Source organism: Molossus molossus, unplaced genomic scaffold (genome assembly GCF_014108415.1).
Source record: "Molossus molossus isolate mMolMol1 unplaced genomic scaffold, mMolMol1.p scaffold_m16_p_12, whole genome shotgun sequence".
Taxonomy (NCBI): Eukaryota; Metazoa; Chordata; class Mammalia; order Chiroptera; family Molossidae; genus Molossus; species Molossus molossus.
The window spans coordinates 13,014,484-13,035,511 of record NW_023425347.1 but is presented as its reverse complement, the minus strand read 5'-3'; the positions used below and the strand labels follow the sequence as shown (position 1 = coordinate 13,035,511).

General features: G+C 39.1%; 1 protein-coding gene across 4 annotated transcripts in view; it reads right to left on the bottom strand.

Moving 5' to 3' along the window:
• Nucleotides 1–20,387, bottom strand: part of MAK (male germ cell associated kinase) — a 65,436-nt gene extending 45,049 nt beyond the window's left edge. For all 4 annotated transcript variants that reach the window (XR_004959018.1, XM_036257381.1, XM_036257380.1 and 1 more), the window contains exons 1-5: nucleotides 20,322–20,387; nucleotides 13,971–14,071; nucleotides 12,169–12,223; nucleotides 10,902–11,023; nucleotides 3,677–3,756 (exon numbers count right to left, since the gene is read on the bottom strand). Coding sequence is in view for 3 of the 4 variants with exons in the window: in XM_036257381.1 (XP_036113274.1) it covers nucleotides 3,677–3,756; nucleotides 10,902–11,023; nucleotides 12,169–12,223; nucleotides 13,971–14,071 (358 nt within the window). In the remaining variant the exon portion in view is untranslated. The remainder of the gene's footprint in view (nucleotides 1–3,676; nucleotides 3,757–10,901; nucleotides 11,024–12,168; nucleotides 12,224–13,970; nucleotides 14,072–20,321) is intronic.
• Between the last annotated feature and the right edge of the window lie 641 nt (nucleotides 20,388–21,028).

The window sequence follows — 21,028 nt, the reverse complement described above, 5'->3', positions numbered from 1 at the left end:
AAAATAGAACTGAGCCTCTCTGTTATAACTAGGAATGTGAACTTAGGGAAAAATAAACTATGTTTATTATCTAAAAAGTGATGGGAGGTGGAGACTCTACTTTCAAAATAATTGGCAAGAAAGTTCACCCAGGCCTGACCGGTGTGGCTCAGTGGTTCAGTGTCGACCCATGCACCAAGAGGTCACCAGTTCAACTCTTGGTCAGGGCACATGCCCAGGTTGTGGGCCAAATCCCCATTAGGGGGCATGCAGTAGGCGGCCAATCGATGATCTCTCTTTGATGTTTCCATCTCTCTCTCCCTCTCCCTTCCTCTCTCTCTCAAGTCAATAAAAAAGAAACATTAATTAATTAATTTAAAAACAAACAACAAAAAGAAAAGTTCACACAGAATATAAGGTCATTAAAAATAACATGTATTTCTATTTGTGATTCCAGTAAGTTCAGGCACTGAGCTAGATACTGCCTCATTATGATCATTTCCATTAATTTGCAAAACAAACTTAAGGAGGTATTATGATCACTGTTGTGTGCCAGATGAGCAGGCTGAGGCCCAGGGAGAGGCAGCCCGACCAAAGCTTGAGGAGGGCTGCGGCATCAGGCTTAAGTCAATACCTCTGGTCTTACAGCTGCTCTATCACAGTGAGCAAGAGATTCCTTCAGTATAAGCACGTATTTGAAATGTCTATTAAACAAAAATGGAACTCTACACATTTCAACCAATTTTCCATTTAAAATTATTTTATTTAACAGCTCAGTTCTTCCCTGGTAGTTGCTTTATTGAAAACCCAATAATTATAATACTTATTTACCAATCAATATAAAAAATAAATGGTTCGTATGGAAGCTAAAAGGCAGTCCAAGGAAAACAAAGCAGAAAACTCAGGAAGAAGAAAAACATGAAAGCCCTCCTTGCAAATTTCTACAGGAGATTTAAAGCACACTGCGTGTACACAGATGGCTTGTATTCTAATGACCTTGCAAGGTGGTCATCGGTTGTACTGATCATCATGAGAGGGTTTTCATGTAGCTTTGGGCTAGGAAGACTGTCTAAGCCTAAACTCTCTTAATTCTTTCAAAGCCAGTGTGGGCTCTATATGTGAACTCAGTTTACCTGGTACTTCTTACTCAAAATAGCTGTTAGGATCCATTTCACTAACTTCCAAGAGAAATACATTGCATTTTTATAATATGAAGACAGGAAGGGGAACACATGTGATGATAAAGTGACATTAATCCATAAAATCTTAGAATTAAACCAATTACATATTTGTACAGTTGAAATTTTCCTCATCCTCACTAATATAAATATATGGGAAACTTGGTCCTATTTTAACTAAAATATTAGTCTCGATTTATTTTACAGCTACTATTTTAAAAATATTACATCTGACATGGAAGTAGGGAACAGACTGACAATCCTCAGAGAGATGGGGGGTAGGAGGGGTGGAAAGAGATAAACCAAAGAACTTATATGCATATTTGCACAGCCGATCAACATGGACACTCGGCTGGGGAAGGCCGGAGGGGGCTGGGAGCAGGAAGGAGGAGGTCAATGGGAAAAAAGGGGGGCATCTGTAATACTTCCAACAATAAAAAAAATACCACATCTAAGATGTTTATCAACTACAGCAAATAAAGTTTTGTAAAAATGTCTATTGTTTTTAGTCCAGTTTCCCAAATCACTGTGTAGGTAATTATGTCACTAACTCCAGATTATTCATGTTATTTACTTTCAGCAGAAATTTAAAAAAATTTTTTTTTTCCTTTTTTGATGTTAGAGAGAGAGGAAGGGAGAGGGAAAGAGAGACAGAAATATCAATGAGAGAGAACATCGATTGGCCACCTCCTGCATGTCCCCTACTGGGGATCAGGCCCACAACCTGGGCATATGTCGATGCTCAACCACTGAGCCACACCAGCCATACTCAGCAGAAATTTTAAAATCCCAAACTAACTTCCTTCAATCCTTCGTGCTCTGAAGTTGCTGATAGTTGATATACATCTAAGGAAACTAAAACAATTTTATTACTAGCCTGAAAATTATCAATAAAACACAAATATCAAATAACTCATGAAGCTTCTGATTTCCCACACAATACTTGCTTCATTAGCATAAAGTAAATCAAGCAAATATCAAGAGTTACCATCCAGAGCAGTTTCAATGACGTTATATATTCACTCAGTTTTATATTTTGGGCTGAAGATCATGAACAATTAAAACAGCATGAATTTTGCCCTGGCCGGTTTGGCTCAGCGGTTAGAGCGTCGGCCTGCGGTCCTGAGAGACCCGGGTTCGGTTCCCGCTAAGGGCATGTACCTCGGTTGCAGTTTGTCCCCGGCCCTGGTCGGTTGTGCGGGTGGCAGCTACTCGATGTGTCCCTTTCACATCGATGTTTCTCTCTCTCTCTCTGTTCCTCTCTCCCCCCCTCCCCCACTCTACCTGAACAAAAAATGGAAAAAGTCCTTGGGTGAGGATAAAAAAATAAAAAAATAAAACAGCATGCATTTTTAATTACCATGTAATTAACAAATGATTGACTTTGACCAAAGGGTTGTAGTATGTTACCATGGGTTTAGACTTTCAATGACCTTAACAGCTTATATAAGAAAAACAACTAGATATTCAGGCATGTTCTCACAGTGCTTCTGTGGAATTTTGCATAGCATTTTTAGAAAATAAATTATTTCCTATAGCAGTTACAGGAGAAGAGAAAATATAAAATATGGATGAAACATGAACGCAGACTAAAGATGGTGTTTTTTGAGTGCCTATGTTCAGAATGCAGCAGTGGTACAGCAGAAACTCTTCGAATTTAGTATCTAAACATCTAGTGATTCTAAACAAATGTTCGCTAACATTTTTTATAATAACCATACTAACTTTTTGGACTAATTATTTTGGTTTGATAGAAATGCAAAAACCTATATAAATTAAGATTACATAAATAAAGAATTCATAAAAATAAGAACAATCACTTGCTTTAATTTCATTTAAAGAACAGAAACAACTAAATGTAAATACCAAGGGAAACTATAAAATATCATAGCATGGGTGATTTAAACTACTTAAATATGAACAATTGGTCTTGGGAGATCCAAGCATTCCCATCTTTTCCAAAACACGGGTCTTACATATTTATTTTTTTCAATTTCATGGTAAAAATAGGGCAAATGAGGTTGTAGGATGGGCTTATAATGACTGAGATTAAAAGCTGATGATGATCAAACTGTTAAAAAATTCTGCTATAGAGGAAAGATAGTTACAGATAATAGAAATTTTATTTTAGTCTTGGCCAGTGTGGTTCAGTTGGTGGAGTGTTATCCAATTCCTGGTCAAAGGGCACATGCTCGGGTTGTAGGTTCAATTCCGATCCCTGGTGAGGGGTGTGCACATGGAGGCAGCCAATAGAAAGTGTGCTCTCACACTGATGTTTCTCTCTCTCTCTCTCCCCTTTCCTCTCTCTCTAATAATCAATAAACTATTTAAAATTTTTTAATTTTATATAGAATGATGAAAATTCTAAATTTATTAAACAAAAATATCAATGTGTAGGTACAGACTCCAAACTTGCAGTTATCCAAATATAACATTATTTAACAATATATATACAATTCCTGTGCATGATCTTGACAATAACTAAAGAGGCAGAGATATGAAACTTAAAAGAAACCTACCATGTTTATGGATAAATGCCAGCCCTTGCAATATCTGATACATAATATTTCTGATGACTGACTCAGGGAACAACTTGTTTCTGTGAAGAAATGAACAAATAAATGGTCATATACTCTGCTAACCAACTAACCAAAAGAAATAAGAAGGTTCCTCCTCCCTTGGAGCCCCTATTGGCCTCATGATACTAGGTAAAGATATGATTTATAGTTTCACAATTTCATAATGCTAAAGGTCATAATTTTTTTTTTTCCCATTTTTTGTTCAGATAGAGTGGGAGGGAGAAAGAGGAAGAGAGAGAGAGAAACATCGACGTGAAAGGGACACATCGAGTGGCTGCCACCCGCACGACCAACCAGGGCCAGGGACAAACTGCAACCGAGGCACATGCCCTTAGCGGGAACCGAACCCGGGTCTCTCTGGACCACAGGCCAACGCTCTAATCGCTGAACCAAACCGGCCAGGGCTAAAGGTCATAAATTTAAAAAGTGAAAATTAGAATTGTTTTTGTTTTGCTGGGCGGTAAAACTCTAATAGCTAAATTCTAACCTGTCCCAAGAGGAGCAAAGTTAATTGGAAAACTAATAACTGTCAGATAAGCCAAGTGTGCAAATCTGCACTATATAAGCAGACTTTTAGAGTTTCAAGGGTATAACTGCTTCAGTTCTACACTGTGCATTGGTACTGTCCAATAAAAATATAACAAGCCAGCCCTGGCTAGTTTGGCTCAGCAGTTAGAACATTGGCCCACAGACCAAAGTGTCCCGGGTTCTATTCCAGCCAAGGGCATGTACTTCTGTTGTGGTTCATTGCCGGCCCTGGTTGGGGTCATGTGGGTAGCAACCAACTGATGTGTCTCTCTGACATCGTTTCTCTCTCTCTCTCTCTCTCCCCCTCCTCCCTCCCACTCTGTCTGAAGATAAATGTAAAAATATCCTTGGGTGAGATTAAAAAAAAATACACACACACACACACACACACACACACACACATATACATATACATATACATATATGCCAAGCCAGCCCTAGCAGGTTTGGCTCAGCAGTTAGAGCATTGGCCCACAAACCAAAGAGTCATGGGTTCAATTCCAGTCAAGGGCACGTAGTTTGGTTGTGGTTTGTCTCCGGCCCTGGTCAGGGTCCTGAGGAAGGCAACCAATCGATGTGTCTCTCTCACATCGATGTTTCTCTCTCTCTCCTACTCTGTCTGGAGGTAAAAAAAAAGAAAAAAAGGAAAACTATCCTCTGGTGAGGATTAAAAAAAATACACACACCCTTACACACCAAGCCACAAATGAGAACCACTTATATGTTCAACAATGTTTTATTTAACCCAATTTACACAAAATATTATTTTAACATAAAAGGCCAATCAGTATTTAAAAATTACAAATGAATTTACATTCTTTATTTTCTGTATCAAGTTTTCAAAATCTGATGTGTAATTTATTGTACATTTATAGCTTAATCCAGACTAGCCACACTTCAAAATGGCCACATGTGACCCATAACTACTGCATTGGACAGTGCAGTTTATATGGTATTTCAAGGCTCAAAGTAAGATCCAAATAAAGGCTAAATTAAGGCTGACACATATTAGTTAACAGCATGCCACAAATTAATGTGATTGACATTCATTCTCTGACACTGAATTAATTCTTTTTTTACCCTGAAACCATGCTATGTTTTAGAAGTAATCATTTTAATTTTTTCAACTTTATCAAAATTTCAACATTTTCCAACATCTTTATTTCAGCATGATTGACTGGATTAATTTAGAATGTTTCTTCAAGTGTTCCTGACACATGGGAAAAGGCCTATTTTTTTAAAATATTACATTGTTAACTATATGTTTATATAATATTCCAAAATGCCCCACCAAATGAGCTAGAAGCAAACAATAAAGATGAACACTAGTCTTATACCAAATTTGAAAATAGTATTGTTTAAAAAATTTTTTACTTACTATTATTTTTTTAATAGTGAAAGGGAGGGTAGAGAGAGATGGAGAGAGAGAGACCCTGACCCGGGATCAGACCCGCAACCTTGGCGTATTGGAACTATGCTCTAATCAGCTGAGTTACTTAGCCAGGGCCTGAAAACAGTATTGATTATATATTATTGAACTATTTTTAAAACTGACTTTCATAAACTATAGATTTCAAAAGAAACAAAATATTTTTATCCTTGCCAAAAATTTAAATTTGCAAAAAGAATGCTATATGCTGAAGGTACAGTTTATAGTATCAGGACAAAGGTTAGTGTATATTGGTCTCCAACTGAAATGGAAAAGTCACTTGAATAGAAAAGGCTTTTAAATTAATCTGGATCCTCAAAACAATGTTTCAGGAAGTTACGCTACTAAAAACAGTGTGTGAAACTGCCACTCAACCTCAAACAGCCCTTTACCATATACACTTGCTAATGGCTAAATGTATACCTTTGACATTGAAAAATTTTCTAAATAATATCACTTTTATTTCCATTTAATTTAGAAATCCTGAATTGAATCATGAAATTCTGAAGTTGATTCTTTTAGTATTCATTTGCTATTACATTAAACACTTCAACTGACATATATTTCTATGTACTTAATTTCATTTTCTTCAAGAGTTATATCTTGATAGATCATGCATGTTTATCATTTCATATATTTTAAACAGCATAAATTATTATCAAAAGCCAAAAAGTTAAGATTACCCATAATCTCACCTCCTATTAAGAAACTTTTTTTTTATCCTCACCCGAGGACATTTTTCCATTTTTTGTTCAGGTAGAGTGGGAGGGAGAGAGAGGAAGAGAGAGAGAGAGAGAGAGAGAGAGAAACATCGACGTGAAAGGAACACATCGAGCGGCTGCCAACTGACCAGGGCTGGGGACAAACTGCAACCGAGGTACACGCCCTTAGCGGGAACCGAACCCGGGTCTCTCAGGACCGCAGGCCGATGCTCTAACCGCTGAGCCAAACCGGCCAGGGCAAGAAACTATTTTGATTGTTCAGTATTCTAATCTAATCCTAATCATTTGCATGTGTAATTTTTAAATTACGTGTCGATGTTACATAAATACAACTTTGCTTTCTGTTTTTTATCTACTTATAAGCATTTTCATAATGTTTATAATTATCATTTTTAATGACTACAAGGTAATTCTATCAACATTATGCACTGTATTACCTATTTTCCCATTGACAGTTTTTTTTTAAATCTTTATTGTTGAATGTAAAATGTATTACAGATGTTCCACATTTTTCCCCCATTGACCCCCTCCTCCCCACTCCTTGCCCCCCACCCGCCTTTTCCCACACTATTGTCTGTGTCCATTGGTTATACATATAAGTTCTTTGGTTTATTTCTTCCCAACCCCTTTCCCTTTGAGGTTTGTCAGTCTAGCAATAAATTTGTACTTAATCCCTTCACCTTTTTCACCCATTCCCCCAACCCCCCTCCCAACTGGCAACCAAGAAAATGTTCTCTGTATCTATGAGAATGTTTCTGTTCTACCTGTTCATTTTGTTTGTAGATTCCATTGTTGATAGATATGTATTCATTGCCATTTTGTTTGTTCATATATTTTATCTTTTTCTTCAAAAAGACCCTTCATCATTTCATATAATAACGGTTTGATGGTGATGAACTCCTTTAAATTTTTCTTGTCTGGGAAAGTCTTTATATGACCATCGATTCTAAATGACAGCTTTGCAAGATAGAGTAATCTTGGTTGTTCTTGCTTTTCATCACTCTGAATATTTCTTGCCACTCCCTTCTGGCCTGTAAAGTTTCTTTTGAGAAATCAGCTGACAGCCTTATGGGAACTCCCTTGTAGGTAACTAGCTGCCTTTCTCTTGCTGCTTTTAGGATTCTCTCTTTGTCTTGAACCTTTTGCATTTTGATGATGATGTGTCTTGGTGTGTGCCTCTTGGGGTTCATCTTGTTTGGGACTCTCTGTGCTTCATGGACTTTTATGTCTGTTTCCTTCACCAAGTTAGGAAAGTTTTCTGCCATTATTGATCAAACAGGTTTTTGATTTCTTGTTCTCCCTCTTCTTCTGGCACCCCCAAAATGCGAATGTTGGCACGCTTGAAGTTGGCCCAGAGGCTTCTTACACTATCCTCATTTTTTTGGATTCTTTTTTCTTTTTGCTGTTCTGATTGGGCATTTTTTGCTTCCTTATATTCCAAATCAATGGTTTGCTCCTTGGATTTATGTACTCTACTATTGAAGCTGTGTAAATTATTCTTTATTTCAGTTAATGCCTCCTTCAATTCTGACCGTGCATCCATGATTTCTGACTGGTCCGTTTTTATGCTCTTGAGGCCCTCACTAAGTTCACTGAGGTTCTCACTAAGTTCATTGAGCATCCTTATAAGCAGTATTTTGAACTCAGCATCTGTTAGGTTGCTTATCTCCATTTCGCTTAGTTCTTTTTTGGGGGTTTTGTTCTGTTCTTTCATTTGGGACCTGTTTCTTTGTCTCCTCATTTTGGCTGCCTCCCTATGTTTGTTTCAGTGTATTACTTAACGAGAGGTATGGGGCTAGCTGAGACCAGATGCTGCTCGTTGGAAAGAATTTAGGAAAAACCTGAAGCAGGATCCAAGACAGGCCAATCCTATGGTTAAGCAAGTGGCAACAGCTTGGGTGGGCCTGAAAGTTGGGTGGGCCTGAAAGTTGGGTGGGGCGGGGTGGGGCCTCAGGGAGTCAGCAGGGCGGGGCTACCAGTGTGAGCCAGGTTGCTGGAGTCCCAGATATGGCTTCTGTCTGCCGCCCCAGGGAAGGGCTCACCAAAGGAACAAAGGCCTCTGACAGCCCATTTGCCCCGGAGAAAGCCCCGTCTCCAGCCTTCGCTCCAGTGCCAAACAGCTCAGTTCTTCCCTGTATGTCTCTGGTGCCCCTTGAGCTGCCTCCTCTCCAAGCTTAGAGGGAGAGAGTCCGATAAGTCTGTGCGCGGGCCCTTTAAGGAGCTGCCTGGGGCTCCAGCCGCTTCAGCATCCCTGAGCCTCAGTTCCCGCTGGTTTTTCCAGCCTGAAGTTATGGGGACTTCTCTTCCTGGCACTGGAACCCTGAGCGGGGCACCTGGTGTGGGATGGGGACCCCTCAGTCCTCAGGAAGAACCTTCCCAGCCGCAGGAGCCTCCTGATTTTTATCCGCCACACGTGGGTGTGGGACCAGCCCATCCGCTTCTGCCCCTCCTACCAGTCTGGATGTGGCTGCTGCTTTAATTCCGTAGTTGTAGGACTTCCATTCAGCTTGATTTCAGGCGGTTTTGAATGATGGTTGTTCTGTAGTTTAGTTGTAACTTTGATGTGGTTGTGGGAGGACGAGATACTGCGTTTACCTACCCGCCATCTTGACCGGAAGTCCCATTGACAGTTTTTTTAAAATAGTTCAGCGCTAACTGAAGCTTGGTATAGTCATTTAACAGAACATACTATGGTAATTATAAATATTATATATCAGCATTTAAAAATGCCTGTAAGTGAACAAATTAAAATAATGTATCACTACTAAAATTACAACTCCAAAAAGCATGTATGCCTTTATGGAAGGGCTAGAAAGAATTCTAGAAAATAAGCACTGATATGGGAGATAGAAATCTTCTTTACTTTTTATTTTAACTGCTATTGCTGTTATAATATCAGCCTGGAACATCACAGGCATTCAATAAGTATTTTTTTAAAAGAAGGAAAAATAATGATTAAAGAAAAACTCACTCACCATCCTGAGGCCTTGAGTGGGTAAGTGTATGTATGAAAGAAGTAGAGAAAGAAATCAACATCATTCTACTGGGAAATTTATTTCTGAAGTATCTGAAGATCTTTTGTTCAACTCTAGCTTTAAAAGCCAGCAAAATTTGCCCTGGCCAGTTTAGCTCAGCGGTTAAAGCATCGGCCTGCAGCCCAGAGAGATCCGGGTTTGGTTCCCGCTAAGGGCATGTACCTCGGTTGCAGTTTGTCCCCGGCCTTGGCTGGGTTGTGCGGGTGACAGCCACTCGATGTGTCCCTTTCACGTCGATGTTTCTCTCTCTCTCTTCCTCTCTCTTCCTCCCACTCTATCTGAACAAAAAATGGAAAAATGTCCTCAGGTGAGGATAAAAAAATAAGCAAATAAAAATAAAAGCAGGCAAAATTTTAAACATTAATCCCCCAGATGTGCTGGCAACTACCTCCAAAATATTATCCTTCCCAAACTCATGGCAGATGACTGAAGCTCTCCCTCTATATGTTCTGTTCATAGGTTAAATATTAAAATGAGAACTTCCTTGGGATGAGTAACACATTAAGTTTTATCATTCACTTAAGCATTCTAATGAATGAGTTTATTAGATCCTTTTTAGAAAGCTACTTCATTCCTTCCTCCATTCTTTCATTAACCTTTCACAAGACACTTGGGAGAGCAATGAAGATAATTTTCTCAACTTTGCCCAAGACCAGCTTTATTACTGACTATTAAATTATAAATAGGCCTGGCCAGTGTGGATAGAGCATCAGTCTGCACACCACAGGGTCTGGAGTTCAATTCCTGGTCAAGGGCATGTACCTAGGTTGCAGCTTCAATCCCCAGCCCCAGTCAGGGCACATTCGGGAGGCAACCAATTGATATGTCTCTGTCACATCCATGTTTCTGTTTCTCTCTCTCTCTCCCTCTCCCTCCCCTTCCACTCTCTACATCAATGGAAAAAATATCCCTGGGGTGAGGATTAACAACAAAATTAAAAATAGATCTTTTTTTTCTTTATTGATTTTAGAGAAAGAGGAAGGGGGAGGGAGAAACACTGATGAGAGAGAACATCGATTGGCTGTCTCCTGCATGCCCCTCATTGGGGATTTGGCCCACATCCTGGGCAGGTACCCTGACCAGGAATCGAACCAGCAACCTCTTGGTACATGGGTCGATGCTCAACCACTGAACCACACAAGGCGGGCTATAAATAGGTTTTTGTTTTAAAAAGAAATATAAATAGAAAAATAAATAGTATGTGTGTTTATAGAAATACTTATTTTGACTGTTAAGAGATTATAGCAGAAAAATGGCAGCTATATCATAGCTAGTTCTTCAATGTTAGAAATTATCCTTTGATGAAGATAACAACTAATTAATTTAAATCCACCTCTTAGAGAAATAAATCTGTATATTGTAAAGTGTGAGATATTGACATGTTGAAAGGATGCAAACTTATGGAGAAGATAATAGGGGAAAAATACAATTTTCATATAATACAGACATACCTGTCTTTCATTAACTGATAGAGGTTTTCTTTCATATACTCAAATATAAAATAAAGGTGGTCATTTTCTCTAATAACTTCTTTTAGTTTAATCACGTTGGCATGATTAAGTTTCTTCAGAGACTGCAACACAGCAAATAAGCATTAAAATTCTTACAGCAAAGTTAGAAAAGTTGGCAAAATCTCAGCAATACTAGGTATGATAATTATCTTAAATAATATTCCATTTCTTCTGAATTCATTAATGAATTATTTAAATATCTACAATATTTACATGTCTCAAAACATCTTAGAACACCTATTTAAAGTAAGCAATAAATTGTTTTAAGTAATGAATGTTAAGTGCAAAAATAAACCAAGTCAACAATAGCTACGAAACATTTCAATCTGTTGCTTTTTTTCTCAGTCTACTAAGTAGGTCTATCTTTGTTCTGACTTAACCATGTGAAATCCCATGCAAAAGTCTCCAAAAAGTTATCCAAGTCATAGAGCATAAAACATAAAGAAATGGTATGTAGTAATTTAAAAAGTTGTCTTTCCTTTGATAATATGTTAAAATGCTCTTATTTTTTTATTATTTTTTTAAAAATATTTTTTCTTTATTGATTTTAGAGAGAGAGGAAGGGAGAGGGAGAGACAGAAACATCGATGAGAGAGATGGATTGGCCGCCTCCTGCATGCCCCCACTGGGCATTGGGCCCACAACCTGGGCATGTGCCCTGACCTGAAAATGAACTGGCAACCTTTTGGTGCATGGGTCAATGCCCAACCACTGAGCCACACCAGCTGGGCTAAAATGCTCTTTTAAAAATGAGAGTAGTCCTGGCCCACTGTGGCTCGGTTGCTGTTTCAATTTCTGCAGGGTATGTGCCCAAGTTGAGGGTTCAATCCCTGATTGGGGTATATACGAGAGGCAATCGATTGATGTTTCTCTCTCACATCAATGTTTCTCTCTCACATCAATGTTCCCTTTCTCTCTCTAAAAAATCAATAAAAACATATTTTTTAAAAAGTGAGAGTAAAAAAATAAAAACATTTTTTTAAAAAGTGAGAGTGTACTCTCAAATATGAGGGTATAGTCATTATTCTCTGTTCTCCAATGGTATTCTGATGAGAAATGAGAAATTACTTTAGGAAGATAATGGGAAAAGTAAGAAAAAGAATTATCTTTGTACTGCTTCCTACAGAGAAAATAATCTCCTCAGAAATGAGATAGGTGTGAAGTAGAGTTAAGGCCTTCTCCATTTCTTTCATCTCTAGAATTTTACCTTAACTTCTCTCAAATTCATACATTCATCCCAAGAATAGAACTTTCTCTTCATCCTGAAATTGAAAAAGGACAAGTTCAGTGTACAGGGACTGAGGATTTGAAAGCAAGAATTACACCACTGGCTTTCCTACTCTGTTATTAGCTCACTCTGGGCGCATTCTGATGGCTCTCTTCCCTCCTCCTTAAAAGCAAATCGCCTCCTTTCTATAAATCTCAAGACTATTTGGTACAAGTTCACAACTAGGTCATATCTGAAACTCTGCTTTAACACAAAAGTAAAAAATTCATCATTAATCTTCTCTTCTGGATGAATTCTAACATTTCTCTAATCAGTTTTACTGTGCTTTTCTACAAGGGCTCCTTCCAAATGCCCCCTCTCTTTCTAGAATTTAAAAGCTAAATATGAAATACTATAATTAGGTGGAGTGGGGAAAGAAATGATAAATTTTGGTAGCAAATTTAGTAAAATGTTTTGTCTGACAACTTATATATCGTTACCTCAACTTGAAACAAGAGGCCCATAAAGTAATTTATTGAAATCAGCAGTAATTCAGAAGTAAACAAACTTTAGAAATAGCTTTCTTGAATTCTGTTCTTTACTTCCCTTCTTCCATGCTAATGCTGGATACCATTAGAAATAAATATGTAAAAAATGAATTTAGGGTAATAAAGTAATTCCACTATATGTGTCATAAGTAGAGATTATATTATTTATATGAATGGATTTTTAATCACCATGTAAAATGGAAGACAAGAAAAAAAAGGATTCATGTGTTTTTGTTTAAATTTTCAAAAATATTTTTTATTGATTTTTTTGAGAGAGAGAGGAAGGAAGAGAAACATTGATGTGAGAGAGAAACATCAGTAGGTTACCTCTTGAACACCCCCTACTGGGGATCGAGCCCACAACCCAGGCATGTGCCCTGACCCAGAATCAAACCAGGACCTCTCATTCTATGGGATGACACTCAACCCACTGAGCCACACCAGCTGGGCAGGATTCATGTTCTAAAAAAATGTTTCTTCGGGTATAAAAATTACAAGGCTGGATTATGAAAACTAAAAACCCTATATGCCCTACTGATTTTATTTAATTAATTTCCTACTGAGATGTTCTATAAGATTCTCAGGAAGCTTAAAGTTATCCTTGTTTATTAATCTAATTCCTATAGGAATTAATCTGAACCTCTACGAAAGTATAATACATAGGGGTAAGGAAATAAGGAAAGGAAAGACAGCATAAAGATTAGCAACACAACATGGTAGTCAAGAATGTAGCTGTGGTCCTGACCAGTGTGGCTCAGTTGGTTGGAGTGTTGTCTCATGCATCAAAAGGTCAAGAGTTCCCTTCCCGGTCAGGGCATATACCTAGGTTCCAGGTTTGATCCCTGATCCCCAATGGGGGTGCATATGGGAGGCAACCAATCAATGTTTCTCTCTCACATGAAGGTTTTTCTCACTCTGTCTCTCTCTGTAGTAAATATGTCCTCAAGTGAGGATTTAAAAAAAAAGGATGCAGCTGTGGAACTGCACTGCCTGGATTCAAATCCTCGCTCAGCAGCTCTCTCATTACACGGTCCTGGATGAACTACTTAATGACCTCTCTGTGCCTCAAATTCCTTAGCTATAAAGTAGAAACTAATGCTTGAGAAAAGCTTGTTTACTGCTTAGTTCAGCGCTCAATAAATACTCTATGTACCGAACTCTATGATCGTCTACAATAAGACACGTATTCTCAAGCAAACGAAGGAAAAGAGAGATCAGCTTCAAAGGTAAGTTGTGCAGTGTGGTATACGGTACCTTTTGATGGCCACCAGCTCCCCAGATTCATTACTCTTGCCCATCAGCACACTCCCATAGGTGCCATCTCCCAGCTGTCGCATGGTTGTATACCGGTTCATCTTGGAAAAATAATGCAGCAGAAATCATTGATTGCAATGGTTTCTTTGTTGAATATAAATTTAAATGTGTTATTTTAATTTGTTTTTGCTGTTAGACTGTCGCTGCTACACTGGTGACAGGTTGTCATCATTAAACATAGGCTCTTCCCCAAGATTATGTAGGTTCATGAGCTACAGCAATAAGGAATCTGGCACGGAAACAGTACATCCATTCTTATGTACACTCTATAAAAAGTAAGAATACAAGAAATTTTCACTGAAGGATCTCTTCGGCCCTGGCCAGTTTGCTCAGTGGTTAGAGTATCAGCCAATGGACCAACGAGTCTCGTGTTTGATTCCAGTCAAGGGCACGAACCTTGGTTGTGGTTTGGTCTCTGGCCCTGGTCAGGGTTATGTGGGAGGTAACCAGTTCAAGTGTCTCTCTCACATCAATGTTTCTCTCTCTCTCCCTTTCTCTCCCTCCCACTCTATCGGAAGATAAATGGAAAAAAATATATCCTCAGGTGAGGAATTTAAAAAAAAAAGAATCTCTTCAAAAAATTTACTGGTAATCTACAGCACAGGGAAAAATTATAAATAATATCAATACCAATGTGTTAAACATTCGTCAGTACATCATCTGTGCTTTTTGGAAGGAAATTCACGTATAACAGAATAATACTCATTTGGTGAATGTTTCATTTGCATGGTACTGTGCTACTTATCCCATAAATGTTCAATAAACATCAGCTTAGTGATATGTATGATTCCTTTGTTATTGAATATAATCTGTATTATCCCAAATGAGACCATGGAAAATCAGACATCTACTACATCAATCCTTGGAATCAATTTCAGCAACATATTTAATTTGAGCCACAATCCCTTATGTGAAACTCCTAGGCCAGATCTGTTTGGAATCTGGGAATTTCCATGTTTTAGAAAAGTAGTATGGTGCATATACCATATGACTTCCATTAGCCTCTTAATGTACCTACAGAAAAATGTACAAAAAGTACACTAAGTAAAATAAATAAAGACTATGAATGGCCTCACGGAACCACTCAGGTTCTATTTTGTTGTAAATTAGTTTGCACAAATTTATTTTTAAAATTTCATCTTTCAGAGCTTTGTGGATTTCAAAATTACAAATAAGGGGTTGTGGATCTGTACATATTTGAGGGGTACAGGTTTCAGTAGGTTCTGATTTTATTACTATGATTACAGAAAAACAAAGCACTAGCCTTAGCATGTACTTCATTACAACATGGGTTTCTTCCCATTGTTCTGTCTTAGAACACTTCAAGAAACTATTTCTCAATTCACACCTATTTTTCATTTTTATTTTCATTTTAAAAGTCTCTATTGTGCTTAGAATGTTTAGCACCATTAAAATAAACAGTATGGTTTATTTTTAATTTTATTAAAAAAAATTTTTTTTTTCTTTATTGATTTTAGAGAGAGCGGAAGGGAGATAGAAACATCGATGAGAGAGGACATCAATGGCCGCCTCCTGCATGTTCCCCACTGGGGATCGGGCCCACAACCTGGGCATATGCCTTGACCAGAAATCGAACTGGCGACCTCTTGGTGCCCGGGTCGATGCTCAACCACTGAGCCACACCGGCAAGGCTAAACAGTGTGTTGGTTTTTTTTGTTTTTGTTTTTTTTATCCTCATCCAGGACATTTTTCCGTTTTTAGTTCAGATAGAGTGGGAGGGAGAGAGACAGAGAGAGAAAAACATCAACGTGAAAGGGAAACATCGAGTGGCTGCCACCCGTACAGCCCAACCAGGGCTGGGGACAAACTGCAACCAAGGTACATGCCCTTCGTGGGAACCGAACCCGGGTCTCTCTAGACCACAGGCCAATGCTCTAACTGCTGAGCCAAACTGGCCAGGGCAACAGTGTGTTGTTTTAAACTGCCTTTCATAATTTGGTACTTCATTCAAAGGCTATTTTCCTTTCAGCTGTAACAGTTTCATGTCATCAAAATCAAAACAAATCATAGAAATTGCTTTTCTATTACACGCATAAATTTAGGAGCAACAGGGATGTGATGTACTTGTTAAAGTAACTAAGACTTCCAACTACAGGGTTCCTGGAGAAAGAACAAGTGTAGACAATACAGTAAAACTATGTTGTTTCCTATATTCAGGAATGTATTTGTCCACAGGAAACTTTGGAAGAACCCTGGAATGTTTCAATAAATGGAGTGTGTATTAATTTATCATTTATTTTACTTCAGATAATAACCTCTCCAAAGCCACAAGGGAAGTAATCTAGGTTATGCTAACTCTGTGGCCAAGATCTTGACAAAGAGATCACGAGAGTGGTTTCCAGTTCTATTAGAGGTTCCTTCATTTTTCTCAGCTTATGTCTGAGCTAATGGTTTTATCAAATGCCAGCACATGGTTCCCTATTTATGTAGTTTTTTTGCAAGTGGCCTTTACATTATACATAGATATTCTAAATATGAAGGTGTTAATATACAGAAAGGCAACATTCCTCTGCAGAGTACCTGACCAAACATATATTTGCTCTTACTAATTCTTCCTTTATCTGCATAAGGAAATATAATTTTTTTGTTGTTGTTAATCCTCACCTGAGGATATTTTTTCATTGATTTTTAGATAGAGTTGAAGGGAGGGAGAGAGAAAGAGGGAAATCAATGTGAGAGACACATCAATTGGTTGCCTCCGGAACAACCCTGACCGGGCCCAGGGATCGAACATGCAACGTAGGCATGTGCCCTTGACCGGAAATTGAACCTGAGACCCTTCAGTCCAAGGGGGGCGTTCTAACCACTGAGAAAAACCAGTTAGGGCAAGAAATATAATTCTGAAAGATCTCTTGGGTTGTTTTGTTCTATGTGCTATGATTAAACTATGAACTAAAATGTATTTCTTCTGATCATTTAGAATTGTATTAAGTCAGTATTTTGCAATTTACTCTCAACATGTTAAATTACTTGACATTCTTTTCTAGCTACCCTATTTAAGGTGATAAACACCTATTTCTTTTAAGGAAATGGTGTTCTCTATAGTTTTACTGTATAAATAACAATGCAGAGAACACATATGTCCAAAAGACCATTATGTCCACTATAGAGTAAAATCATAAAATAAACACACAAAAGGATTAAATAACCTATCTGTCAGAGAATCTAGGATGGAGTCAGTCTAAACTTGTATTAGCCTGAAGCTGTTTTGTTGTTGTTTTTTATTGTAGTCCCTAATTTCTAAACAACCCCAGAATGAAAGCTTCCCCACACCCCACACTTGAAGATTCCTAACCCAACTCCTCACCTTAAAACGCCAAGATGCTACTGACAAACTGGAAAGTACAGTGTTCCCTAATTAACAAAATCTGGGACTACATTTGGCTTATCCTATACCTGAGGGACATTGTAAAAACAATAGGCCGGAGACATTGAGAGGAAAGAAAATGTGAGTAAGGGAGAAAGGTGTCTACCTTTAGCTCCCCTCATGAAAACGTTATTTTTTACCTTATCCTGAAAATTATTTAAGACATTTAGTAGGATAATAGCATTGTCTTTCCTTTGCAAAGTTGTTTCATATGCAACCATTATTTTCACGTTACCACCATATGCCTTGGGAAGGTCATTTAAGAAGGAGCTGCCCAGGTGGGAACAGAAGTTCAGAGGGGAGTGTGCCAGAAACAGCGGTCAAAACTTCACCTTACAGTGATTAACAACCTGTAAAAGTGGAATTAATTGCCTTTTTCTCTTCCATATTAAGACCATGAACCACCATCACCAGTACTATTAACACAACAGATCATTCAGTCACTGATGACTTTCTGCATTTGGCCTCAAAGCCCAAACAGTTTTAAAGTGGCTATGGGAAACTTCATTCCAAGCCTAGCCAACCAACCAAATACAAAGTTTGTTCCAAGCGAGAATGGCTACAGGGTAGGTATACTTATATTCAGGGAAGAATAAACAAGGGACATGGTCATTTCCCAGCTTCTTTAATTTGAGGGGCTGGAGTGGTGAAGATTATGGATATGACTCTACCTGACCTTTTAGTAAAATAAATTTACATATTATGCTCTCAAACAAAAACTTTGGAAAGGCCTCTTTTGAGTCATATTAATTATAAAATAAACAGCTTTCCAGGGTGAGATGCTGACCATTTCAGCTGTCCCCTTACAATGGCCTTATGTGAAGAGGCACAAATATAAGGGTTTTTAAAAAAATCATTATTCCCATGTACCTACTCACAGAAACAACTACTTTTATTAGTGTAGCACAGCAAGGTCCTAAACTGATTACTAGTCAAAAGCAGAATATGAAACATAGACTGCCTATGGGTCCCCAGATTATACACAATAGTATTTCTCTACATGCTACATATATTCTCTGTTGACCTATGGAAAGCTAATTCTGCAAAATAGGCATGTATTAGCATGATTTCTTATGTAGACGAATATTTCCATATTTATTTATTTCCATATACATGGAATAAGGCAAAACACAAGTACAGTATATATAACTATGATCCTCAATTAATTAACAGAACTGTTAGGAACTTGGAATTTGCTACAATCAAGCTAAAATATTTAGGTACTTTCCTATGGGTTAAACCACCTTATATTCTGATCTAAAGAAAAAAACATTTATTTAGAGCAGGGGTAGGGAACGTCATGCCCACAAAATCAATACCAGCTAACATCACAGCCTCACCAAATTAACCTGCCCAAATATAACAGGCTAATTTTTAAGTTGATAATGCTGTATGGCTGGAGAAAGATGTTATAAATATCCAAATGGCCCTTGGAAGAATAAAGTTTCCCCACCCCTGATTTAGAGGCTTAATTATAGACCTGCATTAAATAAATACCCATATAACTTCTCTCCCACTCGAGTCTTCATATTTTTATCTAAATGCACAATTACTGTGAACTTGAGCTTTATTCTCAACAGCTTCTGCCAGTTAAGTAGGGGTTTAGATAGGATTAAAGAGATTAACATAGAGGGCAAAGGGAGAGTGAGTCGGCCAGTCACCGAACAGATGCCCTTTGGATGTCTCCAACTTGTCTTTGAAGAACCTACTGTAATATCTACCACTTACTCCAAGGTTGGCATTAACGTTTTTCTTGTTTTGTTTTGTTTTTAAAATAACATCGTAAAAATCACTAAGTTGTTGAAAAAGCCAAACAGAAAAATGATTTCAAACGAAATCATGTTGACAGAAATTAAAAGGGGAGCTTCTACAACGGGAAAACAAAGATTCCGTATTAAAATATAAAAGCATTAGTGCTTTGTGCTAATATTCACAAATCATTTTAAAACTAAAAACAAAAACCTCACCCCAACGAAGAGATCAAACATCCTTGCCCAAGTCCAGCCTCGCTTAGGCAGAAAGCGGCCGCCCTGCGAGAAAATACCTCCCCTCCCCACCACGCAGCTCAAAAGGCTGAAAAGTAACTTGCCTCCACCACTATTTTGACTCAGTAGGTTGTCTGATTCAAATAAGACTGAGAACTCTGGCTGTATGGAATTCCGTTATCATTAGAACAAATGTCTGCTCGTTAAGAAAAGGTGATCTAAACACAGTTACATAAATCTCTTTCCTTTCAGAATTGAGATTACAAACCCAAACACCAGTTTTGCTGGTGTTTTTGCTCCCCCCGCCTGCCAACCCGTCTTAATTGCAGTAAAGAAAAACTTTTCGTTACACCGACGCTCCGACCCCTTTTCTGCAAACCCGGGCCGTTAAAAAGACTTCCCTGTCCTTTTTTATTTTGTGGTTGTTCTGAACTCCATTCGCTGCCCTCCGGAGACCCGCCCCCGCCCGCCCCTCACTCCTAAAAGTACTTTGTTTCCCCTCCGGCCCCAGCAGTAGAGGGAGCGACAGGGAGGTGAGCATGAGGGACCCTGGGGAAGAGGTTCGGGGGCCGGGGCCACTCAGGTTATGGATGTCCCGCCGTCATCCTCCCACTCGGGACCAAAGCTCAGTGCCTAGGAGCGCAGGCAGGTGGCCGAGGGCGCCTCGGAGAGCGCGGAGCGCACCGCGCAGGCCGACCCCCTCCTGCCCGCTCCGCCCCGCCCCTCCCGGATCTCCTCCCCCCACCCCTCCCTCTACCAGTGTCGGGGCCCCTTCTCTCTTTGGAGGTTGGCCCTGGTAGGACTGGGCGTCGAGGGGACATGCCGGGCCGGCTTCGCACAACAGGCTCGGCCTGAGCAGGACGGAGGGTGGAGGCCCCGCAGCCGGCTCGTGATTATCTGCCCGCACCGGCCGCTTACCTCCTTTGCTCGGGTGTGAAGCTCCGGCGTCTTGTGTGTTTCATCTCCTAGGAAACGGCGGGTGTGCGCCAGCTCCTGCGCAGCCCTCCAGTTTACACCCGCCCACAGAGGGGCGTGGTCGAGCCGGACAAGCCCAGCCCCGTCGTGCAGACCGTGTCTCCCGGAGGGGCGGGACTTCCGGGAACACCTGTGCGTCTATTGAGCTCATTTAGATTCTGCCATTTAGATCTGTGCCGTTTAGATTTGGAGCTTGGCAGAGTCTTGATTACCTTTTCAGTTCTCTATAGAAAGTTGGTTGGTTTGCCCTTTATTTTGTTTGCTTTTGCTCCAATTCATTCTACCAAGTCTTGTTTGATTCACTAAATCTGGTTCCCAGACTTGGGAAGGGCAAGAGAAAAGCTTATGTTTGCTTCCTGCTTATATTTGTTTTCGCATATAGCATCTGGAGAAAAACTACTCTTGTATTTCCATTCCTTATAAGGGTCAATTCCTCAAGTATGTGTTATCTCTTAGGCCACACTTCTACAGTGTGTTTTCATTTATTCAGAGAAACTATTCAGTAGCAGTCACAGTGTTAGATGGTGGTAATTACCAGATGAATAAATGTGTGAAAAGATGAGTGAATAGTAACTAGCCTATTGTTTTGAAAATAATGCCAAGGTAGCAAGACAGATGCTCTTGGCCCTCTCACAGCTTGAAGTGACATA